The 27,863-nt window shown below is 46.4% G+C and overlaps 1 protein-coding gene across 1 annotated transcript in view; it reads left to right on the top strand.

Annotated features, from left to right (window-relative positions):
* The window catches only part of LOC139413419 (receptor-type tyrosine-protein phosphatase gamma-like), a 290,925-nt gene that overhangs the window by 245,402 nt on the left and 17,660 nt on the right, over positions 1-27,863 (top strand). Inside the window, exons 7-14 of the mRNA XM_071160778.1 lie at positions 3,181-3,338; positions 8,060-8,252; positions 17,173-17,357; positions 19,800-19,908; positions 20,255-20,304; positions 20,878-21,652; positions 24,313-24,451; positions 27,380-27,471. Coding sequence (XP_071016879.1) covers positions 3,181-3,338; positions 8,060-8,252; positions 17,173-17,357; positions 19,800-19,908; positions 20,255-20,304; positions 20,878-21,652; positions 24,313-24,451; positions 27,380-27,471 — 1,701 coding nt within the window. The remainder of the gene's footprint in view (positions 1-3,180; positions 3,339-8,059; positions 8,253-17,172; positions 17,358-19,799; positions 19,909-20,254; positions 20,305-20,877; positions 21,653-24,312; positions 24,452-27,379; positions 27,472-27,863) is intronic.

The raw sequence follows: 27,863 nt of genomic DNA, 5'->3' as shown, positions 1-27,863 counted from the left end.
TCATTTAATTTTGAGAAGTGGGGTGAGAAGGTCACCCCCCCCCCCCCCCCCCCCGACCAACCTTTCTCACAATCGTTGCCACCGCTGCTGAAATAAATCCTAACACTGCAACACATCCTATCCCGTTCCCTGGGATCCATCCACACGTAGACGCACAAACAAACACTTGTTAGAAGTGTCAGAGGAAGATTTGTTGTGAGAACGTTGTGAAGCCATCCACTGTTTTCAATGGCTCTGTGTGTTTCCTGTGGCTCAAAGGAAGGCCTTTTAATTGTATTATGAATGTGGCGGCGACGGAGCTCATTCTGCTGCTATTTTAAGCACAGGGCCTGTGGAACAGGAAATCTGTCTGCTCAAGTAATCATCCATTAGGTTACTTAGTCTTAATATTTAATTATACGTCAAGGGCCGGTACAGAATCTAGGCGCAAAGACACGTCCTCAGGACACATATCAGGAGACGCCAAGTGCTTACAGACACAGTTCTGAGTATCTGTGTGTGTGTGCTTGTGTGAGACCATGCATGTGTATGTGTCTGTGTGTAGTTTACAGCTCAGATATCTCTTGTGCAGGAGATAGATGTTGCGAGTGGATTTAAGCTGGGGCCAGTCAACACATGCATGTACATTAAATGACGCCCAAGGCTTTGTCCGGCTTTAATCTTACCGGAACGATGAAAATCCTTTGTTCATTCATTTCATATTTGAATAAACGCGATGAGTGCAGGAGACTCTGTAAGGTACACTCAGTACAGTGGGTGCCCATCTACACATGCAAATCATAGGCCCTGTTCACCCATGACTGCGTGGCCATGCGCGCCTCCAACTCAATCATCACGTTTGCAGACGACACTACAGTGGTAGGCTTGATTACCAACAACGACGAGACGTCCTACAGGGAGGAGGTGAGGGCCCTTGGAGGGTGGTGTCAGGACAATAACCTGTCACTCAATGTCAACAAAACAAAGGAGATGATCGTGGACTTCAGGAAACAGCAGAGGGAGCATCCCCCCATCCACATTGACAGGACAGTAGTGGAGAAGGTGGAAAGTTAAGTTCCTCGGCGTACACATCACGGACAAACCGAAATGGTCCACCCACACAGACAGCCTGGTGAAGAAGGTGGTGCAACAGCTCCTCTTCAACCTCAGGAGGCTGAAGGAATTTGGCTTGTCACCTAAAACACTCACAAACTTTTACAGATGCACAATCTAGAGCATCCTGTCGGGCTGTATCACCGCCTGGTACGGCAGCTGCTCCGCCCACAACCGCAAGCTCTCCAGAGGGTAGTGAGGTCTGCACAACGCATCACTGGGGGCAAACTACCTGCCCTCCAGGACCCCTACATGTCACAGGAAGGCCAAAACGATCATCAAGGACAACAACCACCCGAGCCACTGCCTGTTCACCCCGCTATCATACAGAAGTTTAGGTCAGAACAGGTGCAGCAAAGCTGGGATCGAGAGACTGAAAAACAATCTCCAGGCCATCAGACATCAGCCATCACCAACATAGAGTGACTGCTGCCAACATACAGACTCAATGTAGTAATGGATTTAATAAAGGTATCACTCGTCACTTTAAATAACGCCTTTTATTAATGTTTACATATCCTACATTACTCATCTCATGTATATACTGTATTCTATACCATCTACTGCATCTTGCCTATGCCGCATGGCCATCGCTCATCCATTTATTTATATGTACATATTCATCCCTTTACATTTGTGTGTATAAGGTAGTCGTTGTGAATTTGTTAGATTACTTGTTAGATATTTCTGCACTGTTGGAACTAAAAGCACAAGCATTTCGTTACACTCGCATTAACATCTGCTAACCATGTGTATGTGACCAATACAATTTGATTTGATTTGAAATATGCCGTAAGCCACAGACTTTTGTCTGTCTGAAGACGTGGGAATTTGAGCTGTGAAAAAGTACTGGGGCATAATATGAAGATTTAGGAGTGATTCAAGTATCTACTAATAAATACATCCCAGCTGTATGATACAGTGGTGTCTTAATGCTGGATATGATGGACGTAAAGGAGAGGGGGGCTGATGAGGTGACATATTGTACTCCCCTAACCCTGTACGTCGTTGTACTCTCTTGCATGTACTGTATGTACAGTATATGTACATTGTCCAGTGTTAGCTCAGTGTTAGCTCAGTGTTAGCTCAGTGTTAGCTCAGTGAACCGTTCTTTCTCAGTGGTCTCCTGTGACAGCGCTGAAATGAACTCCCCGCTCCTCACTGGCATTACAAGTCCATTAATTCAGCGTCTCACAGTGGCTTTGAAGTCTCCACTGACTCTGCACTCTCCAACCCTGATTGGAAATGAATTTATAAAGGCTGAAATAGCTTAGTGTACAGTAGACTACAGTACAGCATGTGAACCTAGCTAGTGGTACAGCTGTGGTAGAAGCAGTAGTATAGTGCCTTCCCTGCTACTGTGCCTGCTTCTCTCTGTCCTCTATTCTCCAGCAGTGGCTTTAATCCCCCAGCTCTCCCATTCACGTCCAATCTGATGCGGCTTCGTGGTGCGTTGCTACCACGCTAAGCCCCTTTTTCACCCCTGCTCAATAGGATTCCCAGTTTAGTTATGTATTGAAAATGTGGGCCAGGAGGATTCATACAGCCATTTTGTTTTGTTTCCTCTCCACATCTTTGGAGGTTATTTACATTGTTATCTCTATTTTAGAGGGGTTGGGGGTAGACTCCTCATTGTTGGTCATGAAAAGTTATGGCACAAGAGGTTTGCCTCTCTCTTTATCTCTATCCTAGGCAAAGTGTGGATGCCATCGTTGTCTTTGACTGGTAAGCATTGCCATCGCAAAAGGATTTTGGAAGGAAATGGGCGGATTGTCCTCAGTGGGATCGATCAGCTATAAGAGGCGTATTTTTGTGTCAATCTTGAGTCTTCCATTGGGTTCTGATGTAGTCTGGGACACTGGGGCCAGATTCAGTGGTTACACACAGCAGCCAAACTAGACGACTTACATCAGTACTAGAGGGTTATACCTAAATCCCCATGAACCTGTTTATTCCAATCAAAAATTATATTTTCTCATTCACAAGCATCGTAGTATAGATATATACTACATGTTTATAGTGTCTGTATGTGATGTGACTGAATGGTCAATACTGATTCCTTGTGTCACTGTGCTTGTTCTCCCACAGAGAAAGAAACCTTCCTGGAGCCCTTTGTTCTGAGGGATCTGTTGCCGTCATCGTTGGGCGGTTACTATCGCTACACAGGCTCTCTCACCACCCCACCCTGCAGCAAGGTGGTAGAGTGGATCGTCTTCAACAGACCTGTGTTCCTCTCCTACAAACAGGTGAGTCACTTCCTTTCTCTCTCGCTCTCTCTCTCTCTCTCTCTCTCTCTCTCTCTCTCTCTCTCTCTCACTCTCTCACACTCTCTCTCTCTCTCTCTCTCTCACTCGCTCACACTCTCTCTCTCTCTCTCTCTCTCTCTCTCTCTCTCTCTCTCTCTCTCTCTCTCACTCTCTCACACACTCTCTCTCTCTCTCTCTCTCTCTCTCTCTCTCTCTATTCAATTCAATTCAAGGGCTTTATTGGCATGGGAAACGTGTTAACATTGCCAAAGCAAGTGAGGTTACACATACAGAAGTTTCAAAACAATAAAGACATTACAAATGTCATATTATATATATACAGTGTTTTAACAATGTTCAAATGGTTAAAGGACACAAGATAAAATAAATAAGCATAAATATGGGTTGTATTTACAATGGTGTTTGTTCTTCACTGGTTGCCCTTTTCTCGTGGCAACAGGTCACAAATCTTGCTGCTGTGATGGCACACTGTGGAATTCAGTAGATATGGGAGTTTATCAAAATTGGATTTGTTTTCGAATTCTTTGTGGATCTGTGTAATCTGAGGGAAATATGTCTCTCTAATATGGTCATACATTGAGCAGGAGGTTAGGAAGTGCAGCTCAGTTTCCACCTCATTTTGTGGGCAGTGAGCACATAGCCTGTCTTCTCTTGAGAGCCATGTCTGCCAACGGCGGCCTTTCTCAATAGCAAGGCTATGCTCACTGAGTCTGTACATAGTCAAAGCATTCCTTAATTTTGGGTCAGTCACAGTGGTCAGGTATTCTGCCGCTGTGTACTCTCTGTGTAGGGCCAAATCTCTCTCTCTCTTTCTCTCTTTCTCTCTCTCTCTCTCCCTCTCTCTCTCTCTCTCTCTCTCTCTCTCTCTCTCTCTCTCTCTCTCTTACTCTCTCCCTCTCTCTCTCTCTCTCTCTCTCTCTCTCTCATTCTCTCGCTCTCTCTCTCTCTCTCTCATTCTCTCTCTCTCTCATTCTCTCGCTCTCTCTCTCTCTCTCTCTCTCTCTCTCTCTCTCTCTCTCTCTCTCTCTCTCTCTCTCTCTCTCTCTCACACACACACACACACACAACACACTGACTTCTTTCCTCTGACTAATGGCCTCCTTCTTCCGGGAGCTGTAATTTTCTCACATACCTAATGTGTGATGTTTGTATTTGTGACTGGGTTGAGACAAACATGGCTAGTAATGGGATGGTGCAGTTCCTGGCCTCGCTGGGTCCTTCTCTCCTCCCCAACAGTCCAGGGAACATTTGTCAAACTTACATTCTAATGAGGCCAAATGAGTTTACTTAAGAGTGCGGCTGGAAGAAGCCAAATGTGGAAGAAGTATTGGCTTTATATAAGGGGACACAGCAGGAGAGGAAGAGGGAAAGGGAGAGAAATAGATATTGGGAGAATGAAGAGAGGAGAGAAAAGGAGAGATGGCTAGAGATGGAGAGGTAAAGAGAGAAAGAAGCAGAGGAAGAGGAGGAAAAGAGAGGGAATGTGTGGGCTGTGGTGTTGAGGGGTGGTCGAGCGTTGCCCCCTGTGAGCGTGCTCGGTGGCAGACCGTGTTTATCTGCCAAAGCTTAGTCAAGGACCAGACAGCTCAAAAGCTGTGGAGGAGAGGTGCTGGCTCTGGGCCCACGCAGAGATAGGTCACTCATACATAAAGCTTTGTACCAATTGAATATCACTAGCTCACCGCTAGTCAGCTTCATATTCCCCTTACACACTGTCTGGCTAAATCACATACTGGCTGGCTAAATCACATACTGGCTGGCTAAATCACATACTGGCTGCTTCATAGAGCTGCGACATAGAGCTCAGCTGAAGACAAACCACCCATAAGCAACAGCATAACCTACTGCGGAATGCAAAATGGCACACTGGTACATAGGTCTATGCACCCTCAATAGCTAGCAGAAAGGTGGGCGGCCACAGCAGCTGCATGCACAGTACGGCAACAAGACTATCACATACACTTAAAACCTGTTTAAAACCAGCATGACATCCACTGTCTGTATACAGCTAAAAAGGAAACGGTTATTCACACAGCCAGAAGAAGATAGGCACACCTTCGCTGTTATAACCTACTGTAAAATGAACACAGTTTCTAATGGGGGACATTTCCAATATTATGTAGAAGGATCATTTAAAATGAGCAAATGTTATTTTACTCTTGAATACAATGATAAATGACAGACATGTTTTACAATAGGGTGTTTATGGGAGCTCAAGGTGAATGGTGCTTCTTCACCAGAAGACAGCAGGTGTCTCGTAGCAGAGTAGAGGGGATTTGTCTGTTGTCATCCTCTGAATTAGAAGAGAGCAGAGAGGCAGAGTAGAGAAGATGAAAAGCAGCATGGAGGAACTCTGAGCCTGACCTTTCGGATTATTTGATTTTGCCTGAGATCCAGTCAACAATGAATAATGTTCTGGGATATATATGGAATATACAATGGGGGTTTTCACAGCACCTTTACAGAGCTTCCTGGTATAAGAAGTATTTTTTTAGACTCTCCTGAGAGGCGGAGACCTAGCTAGCTACCCGGATCGACACATCAGAGGTGATGAAGAATCAGGGAGATGTTTGAGTCGTGTTGATGAATAGGACAGGGGCTCTATCCATCCAGGCAGCATGTCCTTCCTTCCTGTCACTTTGATCCTTTATCATTACCGTTCCTATCCTCCATCCTCTATCCTCCGGATGTTTACCCGTGACCATTAGTCAATCTTTTTTATTTGATTCAACTCGGCTTTGAAGTCTATTGTTACCACCTTCCCTGTCCTGAGGTTTGAAGAAAACATCATTGGCCAAGATGAAAGAACATGGAAAGAAGACAGTGCCCTCCCTCTCCCCTGTCTGTCTATGTCTTCATCTCTCTCCCTCTCTCTCTCCCTCCATCTCAGTCTTTTGTTCTTGATCAGTGGTGGAAGTAGGTCATTGGGAGTGACAGATGTAGCTTAAGGGTGGCTTTTAAAGCAGATCGATGCTCAGCTATTCCATAGCGACAGCTCCGCCTAAAATGCTTCCACTTGTAACATCTGGACTGTGTGAGTGTGTGTGTGTGTGAGTGTGTGTGAGTGTGTGCCACGCCAGGCCACTTAACCCTCTGCTCTCCCCATCACAGATGCCTTCCTCACTAGTCACAGAAGTGTGTGTGTGTGTGTGTGTGTGTGTGTGTGTGTGTGTGTGTGTGTGTGTGTGTGTGTGTGTGTGTGTGTGTGTGTGTGTGTGTGTGTGTGTGTGTGTGCGGCGTCACTCCTGGAAGGATTAGTCTCCAATCGCACTGTCATTTCCACACAAAGACAGAAATCCTCTGGCAGGCCTGGAAGAGATTTCAACCCGAATAAGCTGCTTTTTCAGGAGGGTGTTGCCATATTAGGGATTAGCAGATTCTAGTCTGATTAAGAGATTTGGTGGAGAGCAGCGTATTGCTTCGACACGGCCTGGCTTGAGCCTGTGCTGTCTGTGCCAGGGCTGGAGGTTACTGATGTTTAGCAGATCAGCCATGATGGCCAATGCAGCCTATAGAAGGGATCAGTCTAAGGGACATCACATGTGGCCTGTTAAAGAATGGAAGATACGTTACTATTCTGCTGGAATACATCTTCCCTATAGTGTCAAATGAGAGAAATCTGTGGTGCGCGCACACACACACACACACACACACACACACACACACACACACACACACACACACACACACACACCCTCCACAGCCACTGAAGGGGGTAGTCATTGAGCTGAGTATTCCCTCGGTCTCCAGTCTCAGTCTGCTTAGTAAACACACACAGAGCCGAGCAGACAGGGAAGTGTTCCAACCCCCTCTCTGTAACCATACCGACTGCTTGTTTATCCCACAACCTCACTCCCACTCCCTGACCAAATCACACACTGAGGAAATGAGACCCTCCCTCCCTACATCTCTCTTTCTCTATCCGCTTTTTTTTCACTCGAAATCGACTGTGTGTTTTTCACATGATCAGTCTCAGCTCATGTTGTTTCTGTAGCCGTTAGCGTGTCATCATGATGTTGACGGACAGACTTTGCACTCATCATCTTAAGCAGCTCTTAAACCGCTCGGCAGAATATTGTGATTATTTCCTGGGTCCCTGCTCCTGGTCAGATAGTGGTTATTCTGTGGTGGTGGTTGTTCTTCTCTGGGCTGAGGAGAGGAGAGGAGGGGGACAGCTGTTCATGTTTTTCTGTTTGCTTCATGAACGCTATTCCCCTGATTAGGCTGGGCTAGCTTGGCCCTTCACGCCTCTTAGACTCTCAGCTAGGAACAAGATTACAGCATTACACATGTATGGGCAAAGGAAAATAGGATCTCACTGGGCATTGGCTACTTGAAAGATGCCATGAACAAAACAAATCAGCTCATGAATTCAATTTTCCAGTTCACATGATGTCAGAGGTTTCAATATCCTCAACATGTATTATGGTCATTTCTCTCCTCCTTAAGGTGTGTGTTTTTCCGTCTTCCTCTCTCTATCTCTCTCTTTCTCTATCTCTCTCTTTCTCTACCTCTCTCTTTCTCTACCTCTCTCTTTCTCTACCGCTCTCTTTCTCTACCGCTCTCTTTCTCTGTCTCTTTCTCTTTCTCTACCTCTCTCTTTCTCTACCTCTCTCTCTCTCTACCTCTCTCTTTCTCTACCGCTCTCTTTCTCTATCTCTTTCTCTTTCTCTACCTCTCTCTTTCTTTCTTTATTTTAGCTGGAGGCGTTCTACTCCATCTTTACCACAGAGCAGCAGGACCATGTGAAGTCTGTGGAGTACCTGAGGAGCAACTTCCGGCCAATCCAAAGCCTCGACAACCGCGACGTCTTCAAGTCCGCAGTCAGAGATGCCTGGCTACCTGACCTGATGGACAGCTTGGGCAACCCGTACGGAACGGAGGCATCCAAAGGTAAGGCAAGACCACACACATGATTTGATACTGCCCATCGTGGTTACAGTCCAATCCACATGCTTCTTATTCAAAGTAACACCAAGGTGAATAGCATAAAAGTGTTCATTTTTAGACATTTAAGGAGACTTTTGAGTAAAATTGTATTCAAAGATAGGAGCACATTGTTGCTCTCCAGTGAACGCTTGCTCATACCAAAATGTGAATGCCTCAGAATCCCTGAGGTACAATCCAACATATCCTGACTCTGCCATTCTGGAATGTTCTCTGCTAGTTTGGGACAAACGAGGAGTGTTTCTCCCCTACCATACGGTACTGGGAGGCCCACGAGTGGCCAGTCTTTTACTGGCTCATTACTGGTTCCAGTACAACATGTCTCCCTACACAGCACGGAGTGTGGTTACCACACTTTGACGTCTCCTGCGACCCTCTCACACAGTCAGCTAGCATCTGTCCGAGCTGCATGACCACACCATTCTGGCTGCTTGCCGTCCCCATCGTTTAGTTTTAATGTCAATATAGAAAATGAAGACACACACACATACATTCCCCCAACACACACACAAACACTGTACATGCACCTACGCACATTACTGTAATGTACACAGACAATAAGAAGTGTGTCCTTGAAAGCTGCTGTTGTGCACATTTTCTGGGGGCGCATCCGTCAGGCTGAGGGGAGAAATGAACAGAACAGGAGAGGAGAAGAGAGGAGGGGAGCAGAGTGAAGACAGGCAGACTAACGGTGGGCCTGTAGAGGGACCTGCCATATGCCACCTATTCACTCTACTCCACAGCCCCTGCTGCATTACACACAATGTGTTAGTGTGTGTGTGTGTGTGTGTGTGTGTGTGTGTGTGCGTGCGTGCGTGCGTGCGTGTGTGTGCATGTGCGCGTGCGCTTCAGTGCTTCCAAAACTGTACGACACAAGGAAAGCACAATCACAATGTGCTAGCATCATGCTTCCTCAAGGAGCCCAGTAGAAAGGGAACGTTCCAATCCAGCACTCTTCCTCATAGCTCATTGTGTGTCACAACTGACAAATGACACAATTCCATCAAATGAAGACCAGACTGCAGCCTTTCTCTACCTCCAGCTCGATGTGTTGCCGGACCCGTGTGCCTCTCACCTCTGTGAAAGCGATCAGGCTGAAAATGAATTTTGCTCTATGTTTTTAAGTGCAAGTGTGTGTGTGTGTGTGTGTGTGTGTGTGTGTGTGTGTGTGTGTGTGTGTGTGTGTGTGTGTGTGTGTGTGTGTGTGTGTGTGTGTGTGTGTGTGTGTGTGTGTGTGTGTGTGTGCGTGCGTGCGTGTGTGTGTGTGTACATGTGTGTGCGTGTGTGTGTGTGCATCCTTTGCTCCATCCCCTCTGCCCTTGAAACACAAAGGGGAATGGTATGCAACAGTGCCTTGCAAATCAAATCAAATTGATTTATAAAGCGCTTCTTACATCAGCTGATATCTCAAAGTGCTGTACAGAAACCCAGCCTAAAATCCCAAACAGCAAGCAATGCAGGTGTAGAAGCGCGGTGTCTAGGAAAAACTAGGAAGAAACCTAGAGAGGACCCAGGCTATGAGGGGTGGCCATCTTCTGGCTGTGCCGGCTGGCGATTATATCAGAACATGGCCAAGATGTTCAAATGTTCATAGATGACCAGCAGGGTCAAATAATAATAATCACAGTGGTTGTCGAGGGTGCAACAGGTCAGGAGTAAATGTCAGTTGGCTTTTCAAAACTATTCCTTGCAAAAGTATTCATCCCCCTTGGCGTTTTTCATATTTTGTTGCATTACAACCTGTAATTTAAATTGATTTTTATTTGGATTTCATGTAATGGACATACACCAAATAGTCCAAATTGGTGAAGTGAAATGAAAAAAATTACTTTCAAATAAAAAATACATTTAGAAAAAGGAAAAGTGCATATGTATTCACCCCCTTTGCTATGAAGCCCCTAAATAAGATCTGGTGCAACCAATTACCTTCAGTCACATAATTAGTTAAATAAAGTCTGTGTGCAATCTAAGTGTCACATGATCTGTCACATGATCTCATTATATATACACTTGAAGTTGGAAGTTTACAAACACCTTAGCCAAATACATTTAAACTCAGTTTTTCACAATTCCTGACATTTAAGTAAACATTCCCTGTCTTAGGCCAGTTAGGATCACCACTTTATTTTAAGAATGTGAAATGTCAGAATAATAGTAGAGAGAATGATTTATTTCAGCTTTTATTTCTTTCATCACATTCCCAGTGGGTCAGAAGTTTACATACACTCAATTAGTATTTGGTAGCATTGCTTTTAAATTGACCTAACTTGCCAAAACTATAGTTTGTTAACAAGAAATGTGTGGAGTTGTTGAAAAACGAGTTTTAATGACTCCAACCTAAGTGTTTGTAAACTTCTGACTTCAACTGTACACCTGTTCTGAAAGGCCCCAGAGTCTGCAACACCACTAAGCAAGGGGCACCACCAAGCAAGCGGCACCATGAAGACCAAGGAGCTCTCCAAACAGGTCAGGGACAAAGTTGTGGAAAAGTACAGATCAGGGTTAGATTATTAAAAAATGTCAGAAACTTTGAACATCCCACGGCGCACCATTAAATCCATTATTAAAAAATGGAAAGAATATGTCACCACAACAAACCTGCCAAGAGAGGGCCGCCCACCAAAACTCACGGACCAGGCAATGAAGGCATTAATCAGAGAGCCAACAAAGAGACCAAAGACAACCCTGAAGGAGCTGCAAAACTCCACAGCGGAGATTGGAGTATCTGTCCATAGGACCACTTTAAGCCGTACACTCCACAGAGCTGGGCTTTACGGAAGAGTGGATAGAAAAAACCCATTTTAAATGGGCTTAAAGAAGAAAAATTGCAAACATGTTTGGTGTTCATGTGGGAGACTCCACAAACATATGGAAGAAGGTACTCCGGTCAGATGAGACTACAATTGAGCTTTTTGGCCATCAATGAAAACTCTATTTCTGGCGCAAACCCAACACCGCTCATCACCCAGAGAACAGCTGTGGGGATGTCATTCATCTGCATTGACTGGGAAACTGATCAGAATTGAAGGAATGATGGATGGTGCAAATTCTTGAGGGAAACCTGTTTCAGTCTTCCAGAGAATTGAGACTGGGATGGAGGTACACCTTCCAGCAGGACAATGACCCTAAGCATATAGCTAAAGCAACCCTTGAGTGGTTTAAGGGGAACCATTTAAATGTCTTGGAATGGCCTAGTCAAAGCCCAGACCTCAATCCAATTGAGAATCTGTGGTATGACTTAAAGATTGCTGTACACCAACCAAACCCATCCAACTTGAAGGAGCTGGAGCAGTTTTGCCTTAAAGAATGGGCTAGATGTGCCAAGCTTATAGAGACATACCCCAAGATACTGGCAGCTGTAATTGCTGCAATAGGTGGCCCTACAAAGTATTGACTTTGGGGGGGTGAATAGTTACGCACGCTCAAGTTTTCTGTTTTTTTGTCATATTTCTTGTTTGTTTCACAATAAAACATATTTTGCATCTTCAAAGTGGTAGGCATGTTGTGTAAATCAAATGATACAAACCTCCCAAAAAATCAATTTTAATTCCAAGTTGTAAGGCAACAAAATAAGAAACATGCCAAGGGTTGTTAATACTTTCGCAAGCCTCTGTGTGAACTGCTCCAGTGAAGAACTGAGTGACTACTTAGAAGTCTCTGGTCAAGGAGCTATTCTATTATCTCACCTGGATCCAGCCTGCTGGCCTGTAGAATGGCTGCTAATGTTAAAGGGAAATCAGGAAACATTACCAGGTCCTGGAGAGCCCAATATCTCAGTAATTATCACAATTAGAATTCATTTAGAATTAATTGATGTGCTCTTCAATAACTCACTAATCCACAGAAAAAAAGCTTAGAAGATTTTCTTTATCATCCATCAAACAATTATTTTTTTCCATTTATGGGCGTGGGAAATTGATTGGCGGCACAGCGAGCTGTGACCCGGAGAGTGATGGAATGGAGGGGTGGATGATAATTGGGATGGAGAGTGTGTGATGGCTGTCGTTCCTTCCAAGAATAGAGGCGTGGAATTGAAGCCTAAGGGGTGAAATGAGCTCCAGTGGCATTAGCCGGGGTGAATTAACCCAGAACTGATCTGTTCCACAAACACAAGGGTTTGGAGTGGGCTTAGAAGGGGATGGAGGGTCTGGTGTTGGATCTATTCCCAACCCCCCTACAGTAGTTAGGATTTTAAGAGACAACAAGCAAAGGGATGGCAAGCCATGGTTTAATGCAGGTCAGCTGACATAACACACTGAGTTAGTTTTTTAACAGCTTCAATGTGCCTTGGCATACATTCTACAAGTGTCTGGAGGGATGAGACACCATTCTTTCACGAGAAATTCCATCATTTGGTGTTTGTTGATGTTGGTGGAAAACACTGTCTCAGGCGCCGCTCCAGAATCTCCCATAAGTGTTCAATTTCGTTGAGATCTGGTGACTGAGACACACACACACACACACACACACACACACACACACACATACACACATTAAAACCACTATGCTCATTTGACCCCTCTTTCAAAGTAACTGAGATCTCTTCTTCTAGCCATGGTAGCTCATATAATGGGCATCTGAGCATTTTTGTTTCATGATGAGATGTTAAGGGCTTAATAAACTCAGGAACCACACCTGCGTGGAAGTGTCTGCTTTCAGTACACTCTGTATTCCTCATTTACTGATGTGTTTCCTTTATTTTGGCAGTTACCTGTAGCTATTACACAGTTCTGACCCCGCAGGAATGTTCTAATTATTTAGTTGTGTGACATACATCCTGAAGTGAGCTCTTTGAAGTTCCAGTAAGGTAGCTGGCTCTCTCACTGTCCTCTTACTCCTTCATATTAGCCATTCATCTACCAGCATGGTCAGGTAAGCGCAGGGCCACAGATCACCTTCCGCCTTTAAACTGCTTCTCACATCTCTTAAGAGACCTCCTCTCCTCTTTGGTAGCCAGTATGAAAGAATGATGTCCCCTTTGCCATCACTACCTTTCCCCTGTGTGTGTGTGTGTGTGTGTGTGTGTGTGTGTGTGTGTGTGTGTGTGTGTGTGTGTGTGTGTGTGTGTGTGTCGGAATTCCTTTACTCTTTACTCTGCCCTTGAAACACAAAGGGGAATGGTATGCTATATCCTGCTCCAGTGAAGAACTGAGTGACTACTTAGAAGTCTCTGGTCAAGGAGCTATTCTATTCTCTCACCTGGATCCAGCCTGCTGGCCTGTAGAATGGCTGCTTATGAAAAAGGGAAATCAGGAAACATTACCAGGTCCTGGAGAGCCCAATATCTCAGTAATGGTCACAATTAGAATTCATTTAGGTGCTCTGAAATAACTTAGTGTGCACTCTGCTGTACTATTGCTGCCATCTCCCATATATCAGCAGCCAGGTCACACCAGACCACTGCAGTATTATACGTTTCTCCAGGTCCCCAGGATGTCAAGAGATGCCTTCAGTACCATCCACTAGGGTCAACGTGAGCGCCTATTACCACCTAGTAGGCTTGCGGCTTGCTAGGGTGTTGAGGATGGGGATAGAGAAAGTGCTTGAACCGTGAGCTACAGCTCTGAGGATCGCAGGTTCAATCCCAGTGCTGGGTACAGTACTGTGCAAAAGTTTTAGGCAGGTGTGAAAAAATGTTGTAAAGTAAGAATGCTTTCAAAAATACATGCTAATAGAATATATTTACCAATGTACTAAATGCAAAGTGGGTGAACAGTAGACAAATCTAATTCAAATCCATATATGGTGTGACCACCCTTTGCCTTCAAAACAGCATCAATTCTTGTAGGTACACTTGCACAAAGTCAGGGATTTTGTAGGAACATAGTCAGGTGTCTGAGTAAACCATTATACCATACAGGTGCCAATGATCATCAATTCAGTATGTAGGTTGAAACACAATCATTAACTGAAACAGAAACAGCTGTGTTGGAGGAATAAAACTGGGTGAGGAACAGCCAAACTGGGTGAGGAACAGCCAAACTGGGTGAGGAACCGCCAAACTGGGTGAGGAACAGCCAAACTGGGTGAGGAACGGCCAAACTGGGTGAGGAACAGCCAAACTCAGCTAACAAGGTGAGGTTGCTGAAGACAGTTTACTGTCAAGTCATACACCCTGACAAGACTGAGCCCAGCAACAAGACACAAGGTAGTTATACTGCATCAGCAAGGTCTCTCCCAGGCAGAAATGTCAAGGCAGACGGGCTTTCCAGATGTCCAGATGTCCAAGCTCTTTTGAAGAAGAAACGGCCAACGTTGAGGACCGTAGACACAGTGGTCGGCCAAGGAAACTTACTGCAGCAGATTAAAGACACATGCTTACTTCCCTTCGCAATCAGAAGATGTCCAGCAATGCCATCAGCTCAGAATTGTCAGAAAACAGTGGGACCCTAGTACACCCATCTACTGTCCAGAGAAGTCTGATCAGAAGTGGCCTTCATGGAAGATTTGCGGCCAAAAATCCATACCTCCGACTTGGAAAAAAGGCCAAGCGACTCAACTATGCACGAAAACACAGGAACTGGGGTGCAGAAAAATGGCAGCAGCTGCTCTGGACTGATGAGTCAAAAGTTTAAATATTTGGCTGTAGCAGAAGGCAGTTTGTTCGCCGAAAGACTGGAGAGCGGTACACAAATGAGTGTCTACAGGCAACAGTGAAGCATGGTGGAGGTTCCTTGCAAGTTTTTGGGCTGCATTTCTGCAAATGGAGTTGGGGATTTGTTCAGAATGAATGGTCTCCTCAATGCTGAGAAGTACAGGCAGAAACTTATCCATCATGCAGTACCATCAGGGAGGCATCTGATTGGCCCCAAAGGTATTCTGCAGCGTGACAACGACCCCAAACACACAGCGAAAGTCATTAAGAACTATCTTCAGCGTAAAGAAGAACAAGGAGTCCTGGAAGTGTCTGTATGGTCCCCACAGAGCCCTGATCTCAACATCATTGAGTCTGCCGGGGATTACATGAAGAGAGAGAAGAAACTGAGGCTGCCTAAATCCACAGAAGAACTGTGGTAAGTTCTCCAAGATGTTTGGGCCAACCTACCTGCCGAGTTCCTTCAAAACTGTGTGCAAGTGTACCTCGAAGAATTGATGCTGTTTTGAAGCCAAAGGGTGGTCAGACCAAATATTGATTTGATGTAGATTTTTCTTCTGTTCACTCACTTTGCATTTTGTTAATTAATAAATATAACCTGTTAACATGTCTATTTTTTAAAGCATTCTTACTTTACAGCATTATTTCACACCTGCTTAACTTTTGCACAGTACTGTATATATTTGAACCCTATCCCAAACCTTAACCCTTACGTTAACCAGTCGGAATGAATCGCTAAATTTAATCGTTCAGTCTTGACATTTACCCCACCCCACCCTCTGGACAAACGTTGAATACTGAAGTGAGATCGTGAGATCTTGTTGCTATCAGAGTGGAGTCATGAGGGGCTATGGGGCCTGGGAGGGATGAAGGAGAGATCCTCTTATGCCATTCATCACAGCGATGCCCCCTTACCCACTGTCCCCTATTCACCTTTCTCTCTTGTCTTTCTATTTCTCTCACTCTCACTCTCTCTCACACACACACGTGCTGAATGACAGTGCAGGCTGACCCACCACAGCTGGGTGTTATCTAGAGGACACCATGTGTGTGTGGAGGTCAAACAGGTTCCATTGGCTCAGCCAGCCAGCCAGGCGACAGTACAGGGGGAGAGACTAATCACTTTAATAATGCCAAACCACAGCCGCTATTCATCAGGATATTATTGGATGACCGCATTGCTGCTATTTATGACTAATGAATTTAGTCACACACAACTCATAACAGGCTATTCTCATGAGCCTGCTTTATCATTCCACAATAACAGTGAATGTACTCATACATATCAAGGCTGTTTGTTTAGACAGTGTGTTGAATTCATCTTCGGACTATTATTAATAATAAAGCTGATGATAGAAATGTAGGCAGCATTTGGTTCTTTTGTCTAGTCTGTCTTCAATGGGTGGAATGACGTCTGTTCAGGTGAGGGACTTCTGGGAGAAATAAAGCAGCTCTCCGGAAGATTTCCCTGTGAATAAAACAGGGTTTGATTATTGAAGTGATGTTTTCAGCTTTCTGACATGACCAGTAATGAACCCCTCTGTCGTGGAGACTACAGAGCCATGGAGCTGTCTTTGACGCCGTGCAACACCTTGCAGAGCTGAGGACTCGGCACTCTGTTTACTGGTCAAACAGAGGCATCTAGTGGCCACATGAGGGAACAACACTGCTTATGAACTATGTGATTTATGGAGGCATACATATATATAGGGAATAGGGAGATATAAAACCTAGATGGAAGGCCTGGAGGCACGTATATATGAGCCTGTATTGTTTTAGCCCTAAGACGGATGCTGCTGTCTGGTGGAACAGCTCCATAAGTCACAGAGCTACCTCAAACTCCCCACTCTCACTCTCCTCGGTATCTCTCTCGCTCTCTGTTCATTGCATCTCTCGCTCTTTCATCGATCTCAAGTGCCTACACGTACTGTATGTGTGTGTGAGGGGCGAATATGCATACATATGTGTGTCCATGCGTGTGTGGTGGGTTCTCCTGTCCTCCGGCAGCCCTTTGTCTGACATTCCAGATCGTTGTCGGACCACAGTGTAAGACCCTCTTTCTTTTTCCCTTCTCTTTTGTCTCCCACATCCCCCCTACTCCCTCCCTGTACCTGTCTTTCTCACCTCTCTCTCTCTCTCTCTCTCTCTCTCTCTTCCTCAATCTCTGTCTCTCTCTTTCGCTTTCTCTCTCCCTCCCCTCTCTCTCCCTCTTTTCCTCACTCTCTCTCTCTCTCTTTCGCTTTCTCTCTCCCTCCCCTCTCTCTCTCTCAGTGTGCAGCAGTGCTCCCATCAACATGAAGGTGCAGCATCTGAACCGCACGGCCCTGGTGGTGCGATGGACCCGGCCAGAGTTCACCTACCACCCGCCAATCATCTCCTTCCTCATCTCCTACAGCTGGACCAAACACGATGAGTCCTACGAGGAGACACACATCACCGACAGCCAAAACAAACTGGTCCGTTTTCATCACACTCACACGCGCGCACACATGCACACAAATGTTACTGACCGTTAACACAAACTGGTCAGTTACTCTATAACACACACACACTTTCAAGACAGTGAGTGAATGAGTGAGACTACATTAACACACCCCAATTACTCTGCCACACACAGTGACAATGCAGAAACTGGTGAGGTAGACTGAAAAATGATGATAAATTGGCTGCATATTAGACTGCGTGTGGAGACCTACTGTAGTGACACTTTTGGTAGCTTGACCTTGGAACTTGCATTATGAAACACCAATGTAAGGATCAGAGCCGCCCCCAGCCATTTAGCAGCAGCAGCACTGGCATTTTAAACACCCACAGCTCTTTTTCTCTCCTGCCATTGTGTTCCGTTTGGGGGCTGGGATTTAATGAGGAGGGATTCCTGCCTGCTGATAGAGGGAGGGAGAACAAGGGACAGCGGAGGAGAGAACAGAGGAGGGACGTGGTGGTTCTTTTCTTTGAGGGCTGCCCATCATTAACAGAATCTAATCTCCCCATGTACCACAGCCTCTCTTGTCTCAGCCATTCTCGCTCCTCTCACCACTCCTTCCTGTTCTCTCACTCTTTTTTTATTATTTCTCTCAATCTCCATATATTTCCCTTTTCTCTCTCTCTCTCTCTTTTTTTTCTCTCTCTCTCCATCACTTACCTCCCACTCAATCTCTCTCTCTTTCTCCCTCCATCTCTCCTCCTTTTCTTTTCAGATAGTCATTTCCATGTGTATTCTCTGTCTGTTCCCTGGCCACCACCATTAGGGGGCTCCCGGTACAGCCAGGCTTTATGAAACCTGTCGCTAGAATCCATGGAGAAGCCTACTAAACCACTCCAACCCTGCTCCAGCCCCGCCTTCCTGCCTGCTGCCTGCCGTCGGTCTTTACAGCCCTCTCCACTTGTAATAACCGCCTGGGAACAGGGCAGACACATCCTTAACTGAATTAAACTGTGCGGAACATGCATAAATCAGGGAGGAGGTGGTGGTGGTGAGGGGAGAACAAACGCCATTACTTAATGTAAGATTTAGTTGTGCGGCGAGCCCTCCCTGGCGATCGGACACCAGAGAATGTGAGTTATGATAATAGCCATTCCTCATGCATTTAGCGGTGGATTGGACCTCCATCTCTCCGCCGTGGGGATAGTTCAGGCGTGTGATTTGGAACGCGTACACCATAAAGAGGAAATAGGAAAGGATACATTACGATGTGACGCGTAATTCAGCCCTGTCTCTACCGCCCATATTCAGCCAGGGTGATTTACATTGCGTCCTAATTAGAAAGGGTTTCGGTTGTTTTATGTATTTTTGCTAGTGTTGCCACAATCTTACCACTCAATACTCTGTGGTAAATCCAGTGTTTGTTGTCTACAGAAAGAAGGAAAGGAGAGAGAGAGACCGCGAGAGAGAGGAAGAGAGAGAGAGAGAGAGAGAGAGAGAGAGAGAGTATATTTTCCCACCACTCTCTAACCTTCATTTTGTGACCTATGCCTTCTGTGCTGTGTTGGGGTCTTGGGGGCAGGCTGTGTTATGTCATCCTTTTAGCCACAACAGAATTCTAGGCTAAGCTGTGTGACCTCTCCGGGAAGGTAGCCAGAACTCATCAAAGTGTGTGTGTACACAGTTTACTATACTTGTGAGTACCAGAAGTCCACACAAGAATAATAAACCAACTAAAATTTAGAGTAGAGAAGACATTTTGCCGGTCCTCACTTGTAAAAAGGCTATTTTAGGCTTAGGGGTTAGAATTAGGGTTAAGGTTAGTGGTTAGGGTTAGGTTTAGGGTAAGGGAAAATAGGATTTTGAACGGGAATCAATTGTTTGTCCCCAAAAAGTCCTCACAAGTATAGTAAGACATAGCTGTGTGTGTGTGTGTGTGTGTGTGTGTGTGTGTGTGTGTGTGTGTGTGTGTGTGTGTGTGTGTGTGTGTGTGTGTGCGCACGCGCGCGGGTGTGCATTACTATGTGCTCTTGCCACCCTCCCTAAGTGTAGGAGTACACACCATAGAACTAGAATCTATCTTATTTCTATGGCACATACACTCCTCCAGTATAGCAGACAGCCTTCTAGCTACATGGGTTTAGGGGAAGTGTTCTGCAGACGATTCCACCTCCTGTGTGTGTGAGCACAGATGATTACTATGTGTGTGTGAGCACAGATGATTACTATGTGTGTGTGAGCACAGATGATTACTATGTGTGTGTGAGCACAGATGACTACTATGTGTGTGTGAGCATGGACGCTCGCTGTGTCAACCACATCCTCCTTTTGTTTCTCTGGATCAAACAGTCTGTGATCCCCGACAAAAACACAGGGACACAATTGATCTTTTAATGCGCCTGTGTCAGTGTGCACATCTAGATGTTTGTGGTGCTCCTGTGTATTGCTGACGGTCCCCTGGTTCTGTGTGTTACAGGAAGCTGTCATCACTCCGGTGTCTCCTGACGTGCTGTACCTGTTCCGGGTGCAGGCTGTGTGTATGAGCGACATGCGCAGTGACTTCAGCCAGAGCATGCTCTTCAGAGGTGATTCTTCCTCATTGTCATCATCCTCCTCATCACCCTCTTTCCTTCAATTTTTTCTTTTCACTTTTGTAAAAACAAACTGTATGTATTTCCGTCACTTTGCATCGCTCAGTTTCTATTGATCTCACATCTCTTTGTCTCTTGTTTTGTTCCTTTGTTGTCTTGTTTGGTGATCCAGAGTTGTTTCTGCTCTTCCCCCTCCTCATCACATATCTCTTGTCTGTCTAAATGCCTGTGTTGATTTGTTGCACAGCTAGAATCAATACAGTATTACACTGTCTATTAAGTAGAACATATGTTGTTTTATCATCGGTTAACACGTTTTAATGTTATGGTCTCCTTTCAGCTAACACCACCAGGATATTTGAAGGAACAAGGATAGTGAAAACAGGGATGGTGAGTGTTGAGTGAACACTCTGTAGTACTCCCTCTCTCCAGCAGGGAGCAGCACTGTCTCATTATCAAACCTCTGTGCTGGAGAGCATGCATCCACTGTGACTCAGATACTCTCAATTAGCCTACTTGTCAGTCCACAGATGTCAATGAAATCGCAATATTGAGCAGAAGATAGCTTATAATGTTCTTGACTTATTTCTCCTTTTAAATGATGAACCAGTTCTACATTTACATGATTACTGATGGATTAATAAGGCATGTAAATATTCTTCCACCATGGTTCCCCTGCCTGCCTGGTGTGTGTGGATGGTGGGGAGAGAGAGAGAGGCTGTGGTCGCGGTTGGCTGTGCTGCAGTGCAGGGGGCTGTTGTCTCTGCTTCCCAGGGCTACCTCAATTGTGCCACTACCACTCCTGCCCGGGCTCCCGCTGCAGAGTGAAGCCATGGGGGCCGGGAAGAGGAAGTAGGAAGGGATACATTATGTGAGGTGTTGTGTAACTCAGCCATGTCTCTCTCTCTTTTACCTCCTTCTCTTACCCTCTCATCCCTTTTCGCCTATTGTTTCTTTCTCTAGCCCACCGTCTCTCCGGCCTCTTCAGCTGACATGGCTCCCATCAGCTCCGGCTCCTCCACCTGGACCTCCTCCGGCCTCCCTTTCTCGTTCGTCTCCATGGCGACGGGCATTGGCCCGTCCTCCAGTGGTAGCCAGGCGACGGTGGCGTCCGTGGTGACCAGTACCCTCCTGGCTGGGCTGGGGTTCAGTGGTGGGGTCATCTCCTCCTTCCCTAGCTCTGTGTGGCCGACCAAAGCCCCCGCCTCCAGACAGAATCCCACCACGGCCCCCCCTCGACAGCCCACCACCGAACCTGCAGCCGGCCAGAGTGCTGACGCAGCCAAAGATAACGGAGAGGGAGCTGAGGACAGGGAGAAAGGTGCAAAAAGTGAGGGAGAGGAGGGAGAGAAGGAAGGAGAGGAGGATAAGGAGGAAGATGAGGAGGAGAAAGAAAAGGAGACGAAAGAGAAGAAAGTGACAGTGGCGGACAAGGTAGAGAAGCAGACGAACAGCACGGTGGTGAAGGAGCCGCCCACGGCCGCCCCAGCCTCGACTGCTAAAGAGAAAGGAAGAGAAGCAGCGGAGAATAACACCTGCAGCACTACGCCCTCTCGTGCTGTGGAGGACCCGTTGGTGACACACACACAGAGCGCGGTGGAGACAGACACAGTGGTGCCCCCTACCATGGAGCCAGGGAATGACCCGGCAGAGTTCCCCGCCCCAGACAACCCCTCCCCAACTCTCAGACCTAGCACAGGAGGGAACAAGAGTCACTGGCCTTTCTCCATACACACAGGTGAGATCACTCATTATAGTAGGTACTTTTCAATTCATCTTGAATCTGAGTAAAATAATGAAAGGGCATCAGGGTTGGATCCGAGACCAAATAGTACTCCCTGTCTCCACGTGGTCTTTTTCCTTTCATCAGTATGGGATTCTTAATAATATGACTATAAAGTGGAAAGGAATATGACAGCCTTGTATTAGACACACCATAGTTCAGTTGGGAGGCTTTTTCATACCCACACATACCCATTTACACCCACATCAACAACTACACACGTAGGTTATACTGAATGACATACAGTAGGTGTGGAGTTCAGTAAAGTGAACAATCTGCCCAGGAGAGCTCTCTACATGCTGAGAGACTGTTGTAAGGGCAGTTAAAGCATTTAAACTGCCACTGCAGTTTAAAGATGTGTGTTTGATACATGTTTCTGTAGGATAGGACTCTCCCCTCTCTCTCCTTCCTTCTTTCCCATTCCCTTTAATTCCTCATCAATCCCACTCTCTACTTCCTCATCTATCCCACTCTCTACTTCCTCATCTATCCCACTCTCTACTTCCTCATCTATCCCACTCTACTTCCTCATCTATCCCACTCTCTACTTCCTCATCTATCCGACTCTCTACTTCCTCATCTATCCAACTCTCTACTTCCTCATCTCTCCCACTCTCTACTTCCTCATCTATCCCACTCTCTACTTCCTCATCTATCCCACTCTCTACTTCCTCATCTATCCCACTCTACTTCCTCATCTATCCCACTCTCTACTTCCTCATCTATCCCACTCTCTATGTCCTCATCTATCCCACTCTCTACTTCCTCATCTATCCCACTCTCTACTTCCTCATCTATCCCATTCTCTACTTCCTCATCTATCCCACTCTCTACTTCCTCATCTATCCCACTATCTACTTCCTCATCTATCCCACTCTCTACTTCCTCATCTATCCCACTCTCTACTTCCTCATCTATCCCACTCTCTACTTCCTCATCTATCCCACTCTCTACTTCCTCATCTATCCCACTCTCTACTTCCTCATCTATCCCACTCTCTACTTCCTCATCTATCCCACTCTCTACTTCCTCATCTATCCCACTCCCAGCTTTCTCACTCTATGTCTTTACCACTCCCTCTCTTTCTCTCCTTCCTTGTATTTCCCTCTGTACCTCTGTTTCTCTCTCTTTCGTTGTCTTTCTCACTCTCCCTCTCTCCATCCTTGTTGTTTCCCATTCCTCCTCTCTCTCCTTCCCCTTTTCTCTCCCTCCTCTGTGTTCTCTTTAGGCTGAGTGCTGGCCTACTTTCAGAGCCAGTGACACGAGCTCAGAGCAGAGCCGCAGCTGCAGGGGAAAAAACCCTGTGCTCCATTAACAGCTCCCTGCCTGGCACTAGAGACATGTAGAACATTGGTGTGTGTGTGTGTGCTTGTGTGTGTTTGTGTGGCATCAATATGCATGTGTGTGCGTGAGCGTATGTAGTGTGTGTGAGCGTTGGAGTGTCTGTGTTGTATGTGTGAGTGTGTGGGTAGAGTCACTAGAGTCATGTAGACCATTGGTGTGTGTGCGTGTGTGTGTATCCTTCAGTGCATGTTTGTGACTGGCTGTGTGTGCCCGTGTGTGTCCATGTGCACTTCCGCTGGCGTGTTTTTTCCGGACGACTCGTGTTAGCGTGAGCGGCAGACAGGAGAGAGCAGAGCAGAGGAGAGCACAGCAGCACATCATGGTTCCCCTGCCTGCCTGGTGTGTGTGGATGGTGGGGAGAGAGAGAGAAGCTGTGGTAGCGGCTGGCTGTGCTGCAGTGCAGGGGGCTGTTGTCTCTGCTTCCCAGGGCCACACCCAGTGTGCCACTACCGCTACCGCCCGGGCTCCCGCTGCGGAGTGAAGCCATGGGGGCCGGGAACAGCACCGCAGGAGAACTAGCCCTGGGTAGGTAGGGTAGCAGAGCAGCGTGGAGGGGGGCGTGCTCAGTGGCTTTAGAGCCTCAGGATTGATGGGATATGGTGGAGCATCTGGGTAGTAAGACATCCTGGCTATGTAGCACCAGGCTTATCTACATAAAAAGATGGTGTGTTGATTGTTGATGTTCTAGACATAGCCAATATCAATTCATCTTTGTCATCGTGAACAGTTTTTACTCCTGTGTGGGCCTATTGGATGTGATCCAGGGTTGTTTCTGTCAGTGTAAAGCTCCAGTCTAGATACAGTAGGTTGAGGGGCTGATGATGTTTATAGATTTTGTCAGGTAATGTGGCTAACTTTAGAATACCTGTCTTTGAAAGGACAGGAATATATCGTCACTGGTAGCATTTCGGTTTGAAGAGAGGCTACTGTTTCTTTGGTGGGCACAGCTCAAGGTTCACAGCACAAGCTTTTTTGGGTATTATGGAATAGTACCACACCAGTCTACATAGAGAGGGGGTTTCTGGTTTCTTGGTCCGATCATGTTGTCAGCACTTTACCAAGGTAAATCGGCCAGCAACGAGTCTTTGGTTGATAAGATGGCAAGCTAATTTTAAGACATCAATGTTTGTGGCTTGTTTTGTACCTTTGTGAAGCTGAGTTAAATTTGTCTTTGACCTCATGCCTTACCTCTCCACTTCCGGATCAGTATTCCTGTATTGTCCAGTAAATGTTGCTGTTATTCTGACTGATTGTGTCTCCCCCTCCTTCAGAGAGGACAAGCTTGTCCAACCTGACCCGGCAGGGTGCCCCCGGGGTGGGCAGGATGGAGTGGATCATCCCCCTGATGGTGGTCTCTGCCCTCACCTTCGTCTGCCTCAGCCTGCTGCTCGCCGTGCTCGTCTACTGGAGGTGGGTACCATAACAAACACTGACACATCACACTCACATAGCTGAATAAAACCTGTCAGGAAGAATGTTTCCCCAGATCGTGTTGATATAGTTTGAAGGAGGGTGAAATGCTACAGACAGCGCTGGTCAACAGACGTTGTGAGATTTGTACACTCCAGTGCTAATTCAAACAGCCCCCAGAGCATTGTCTGTGGTCTCTCAGTGTGTGAGCTGGCTATGGTTCCTGCTCTCCCCTGCTCTCCCCTGAAGCACCAGTGCCCTATAGTAGACCCCTGCTGCCCCCTTCATGCGTTAAGGCCCAGGGGTATGACCGGCCATCTGCTCCCCTTCACAGCTCCACTCTGGAGCAGAACAGCCTCAGCCATGGGGGGGGGTCAGGGGTGAGAATACACACACCAAGCAGCCACTGGGAGAAACTGACACAGAGATCTCCCGGTGGGTTTTGCATCTGCCAGGGTAGTGGGGAGCATGGACATTTGAATGTATTTAACAGCAAGCTTGTTTACATACATACACACTCTCCCATCTGCAAATACTGTCACACAAAAAGCATAATCTACATAGCATTGAGGTTATGAGCACTAGTTTTCAGCCAATATCTCCTACTGTAAGATTGATATGATTCTTATGATGCTGAATAGAGCATTGTCTGTCCTCAGGCCTTTATCATCAAAGCTCATCCATCATAGCACTTGAAATAGGCGTTTAATGCCAGCCTGGGTTCAAAGACCATCTCTCCTCTGAGTGAGGGCCGTGACCTTTCTGGTTCTCACCACCCTCGGCTCCGTTAAAGGTCCGCAGCCATGGCCAAATGATTAGCCCCTCGTTGAGACCCAGCAGAGCAGGAGGAAGCTGCCCCTAGGCACTGATCTCAGGTCAGTTTTATGCTTCCACCCTAATGGTTAAGGTTGTAGGATTTCAGGAGGCTAAGCTCATCCTTGATCTGTGCCTGGAGGGCAACATTTACCAGTGGGATTCATAGGGCTCTGGCCTGTAGGGGGCCTCTGAGGAGAACATATGGCAGAGCTCATGGCTGCAGCAGCAAGCTAAGGAGGATTAGGCTGGCTGTTGGGTTAACCTAGCATTTAGACTCAGCTTAGCCTGCCTAGCCTGGTTGAACTAAGCACAGAGTGGGCACTGAGCCTACCTTTGTGCGTCCTGCAGATCAGATGACAGTGTGTGTGTGTGTGTGTGTGTGTGTGTGTGTGTGTGTGTGTGTGTGTGTGTGTGTGTGTGTGTGTGTGTGTGTGTGTGTGTGTGTGTGTGTGTGTGTGTGTGTGTGTGTGTGTGTGCGTCAGAGATAAAGTTCCTGGTATTACAGAGATGTCGTCTGGATGGTGACATCCCCCCAGACACTGGAGGCCCAGGGGATCTGACACAATAGAATATCGATTCATATACACACACATATACACAGACGAACGGTTGGGGCTTGAGCTCAAGGTCTCCTGGGCAGTCGCAGGTGTCTGAGGCATGAGAGGGGAGTGTTGGGCAATTCTAATCCTATTGTGCAGTGGAGCTCATGGCTCAACCCCCATGTTGCCATGTAACCCCTCCCCCAACAGGACCACATTGGCTGCCTGTGGACAGTAAGCCCGCCAATGAGTAATGACCTGGTAATGACTGGTCTGAGATTAGGTCAACCAACCCTGAGCCTGACTATAAACACACAAGAGAATTACTGGGGAAGGATCCAGGAACTCTTACTAGACAGAGAGAAAGAGAGGCCGCTGCTCTTCCGGCTTGTTTGTGGTCCTGTGTGACTTGGTAGCGCATGGTGCTTGCAACGCCAGGGTTGTAGGTTCGATTCCTAAGGGGGACCCGTATGAAAATGTATGCACTTACTATTACTGTAAGTTTCTCTAGATAAGAGCGTCTGCTAAATGACTCAAATATAAATGTTAGAGCAGAGGGGACAGGGAAGCCCTCCCCTTCTCTCCTCCCATTACTCCTCCTCTCTTCTCCTTCATCCGCTGGTCTGGTTCAGCAGCAGCATGCAGACGCTGCTGGCAAAGACTGTTCTGTCTCTCCTCTTCTTCACTCTCTAGGATGACCCGTTTCTGCAATCTACTCTGCATAAAATACAGGTAGGAATAGGACCATAGACACACACGGACAGTGACTTTACGCTGTATTTGTTATATAGCCTCTGGTTCAAGCTCAGACCTGTGCTCCTCTCTCGTACGAAGATTATTTCTCCCCTTTCCTGTTCTCACCTATATCCTCTTTTTAAGTGGTGTCATTGAGGAAGAAATAAGTAAGCTAGTTTTTCTTTCACTTTGGGGAGTTTAAAGAGAGGAACAGTTTCTTTTTTTGACTGTTTCCATTGTTTCCATATTGTAGCTGTTATCTCTGTTAGAGCCCTTTGCTGAAGCGTACAGTGCAATATGTTTATGTACAGTTCACTTCCGTGAAGTTGGTACTTAGTCTAGAGCTAGATGTCTTTCCAGACACACCTCCATAAATTGCGTTTCTATGTGTACTTTGCCCTCTTGATCATCGTTTGACGTCAGACATACACTGTACTGTATGCTTAAACTGAAAACAAATGGATTCTCATAGTGTTTTTACGAGTCTTCACTCTGACTGTGTGTGAGGAAAGGGAAAGGGGGATACCTAGTCAGTTGTACAACTGATGCCTTCAACTGAAATGTGTCTTCCGCATTTAACCCAACTTCTTTGAGAGGTGCGGGAGCTGTGAGAGTGTGTGTGTGACTGTGTGTTTACGCTAATGTTCGCCTGCTCTGGAGGAGTTCAAAGTACACCTTGATCCTGTTCCGCGTTTCCATTGCCGTCTGAGTTTACTTTGGGGGGATTGTCATTGTTGATACATTATTCACAGGTCTAACGTGTCACTGATGGTGTGCGTTTTTTTCTCTCTCTCTCTCTCTCTCTCTCTCTCTCTCTCTCCCTCTCTCTCTCTCTCAGGAGGTGTTTCCAGACAGCTCATTTCTACGTGGAAGACAGTAGCTCTCCTAGAGTAGTGCCCAATGAGAGCATCCCTGTCATTCCAATCCCAGGTAAGCACCAATCAGAGCATCCCTTTTTATCTCCATAGTACTCCAGGAATCATGAATGGATGAATGGAATGCTTACCGGCAACAACATGGCGCCCAGCACTGAAGATGACCAAACGTTTGCTTTCTGACTGTGCTCAGTGTAATAGACACTTAGGGTAAAGGGGGAGGAGCCAAGTCCCACATAGTTCTGCTCCTCTCTGGTTTCACTGGAATACTGTAGGCACAAATCATGTACAACCTGTACAGACACCACTCACATACAGTAGAAACACCATATGAGACTGCATGTGACCCATCTCCTCACCTGAGACCACTATTTCAACATCCAGCCACCTCTATGGGCTCTGTTGAAGAGTCAGTGAATAGTTCTTCCAAATATCGTGTTGTTCTTC

This window comes from Oncorhynchus clarkii, chromosome 7 (assembly GCF_045791955.1).
Source record: "Oncorhynchus clarkii lewisi isolate Uvic-CL-2024 chromosome 7, UVic_Ocla_1.0, whole genome shotgun sequence".
In the NCBI taxonomy this organism is placed as follows: Eukaryota; Metazoa; Chordata; class Actinopteri; order Salmoniformes; family Salmonidae; genus Oncorhynchus; species Oncorhynchus clarkii.
This window is presented reverse-complemented; position numbering and strand designations above follow the sequence as displayed.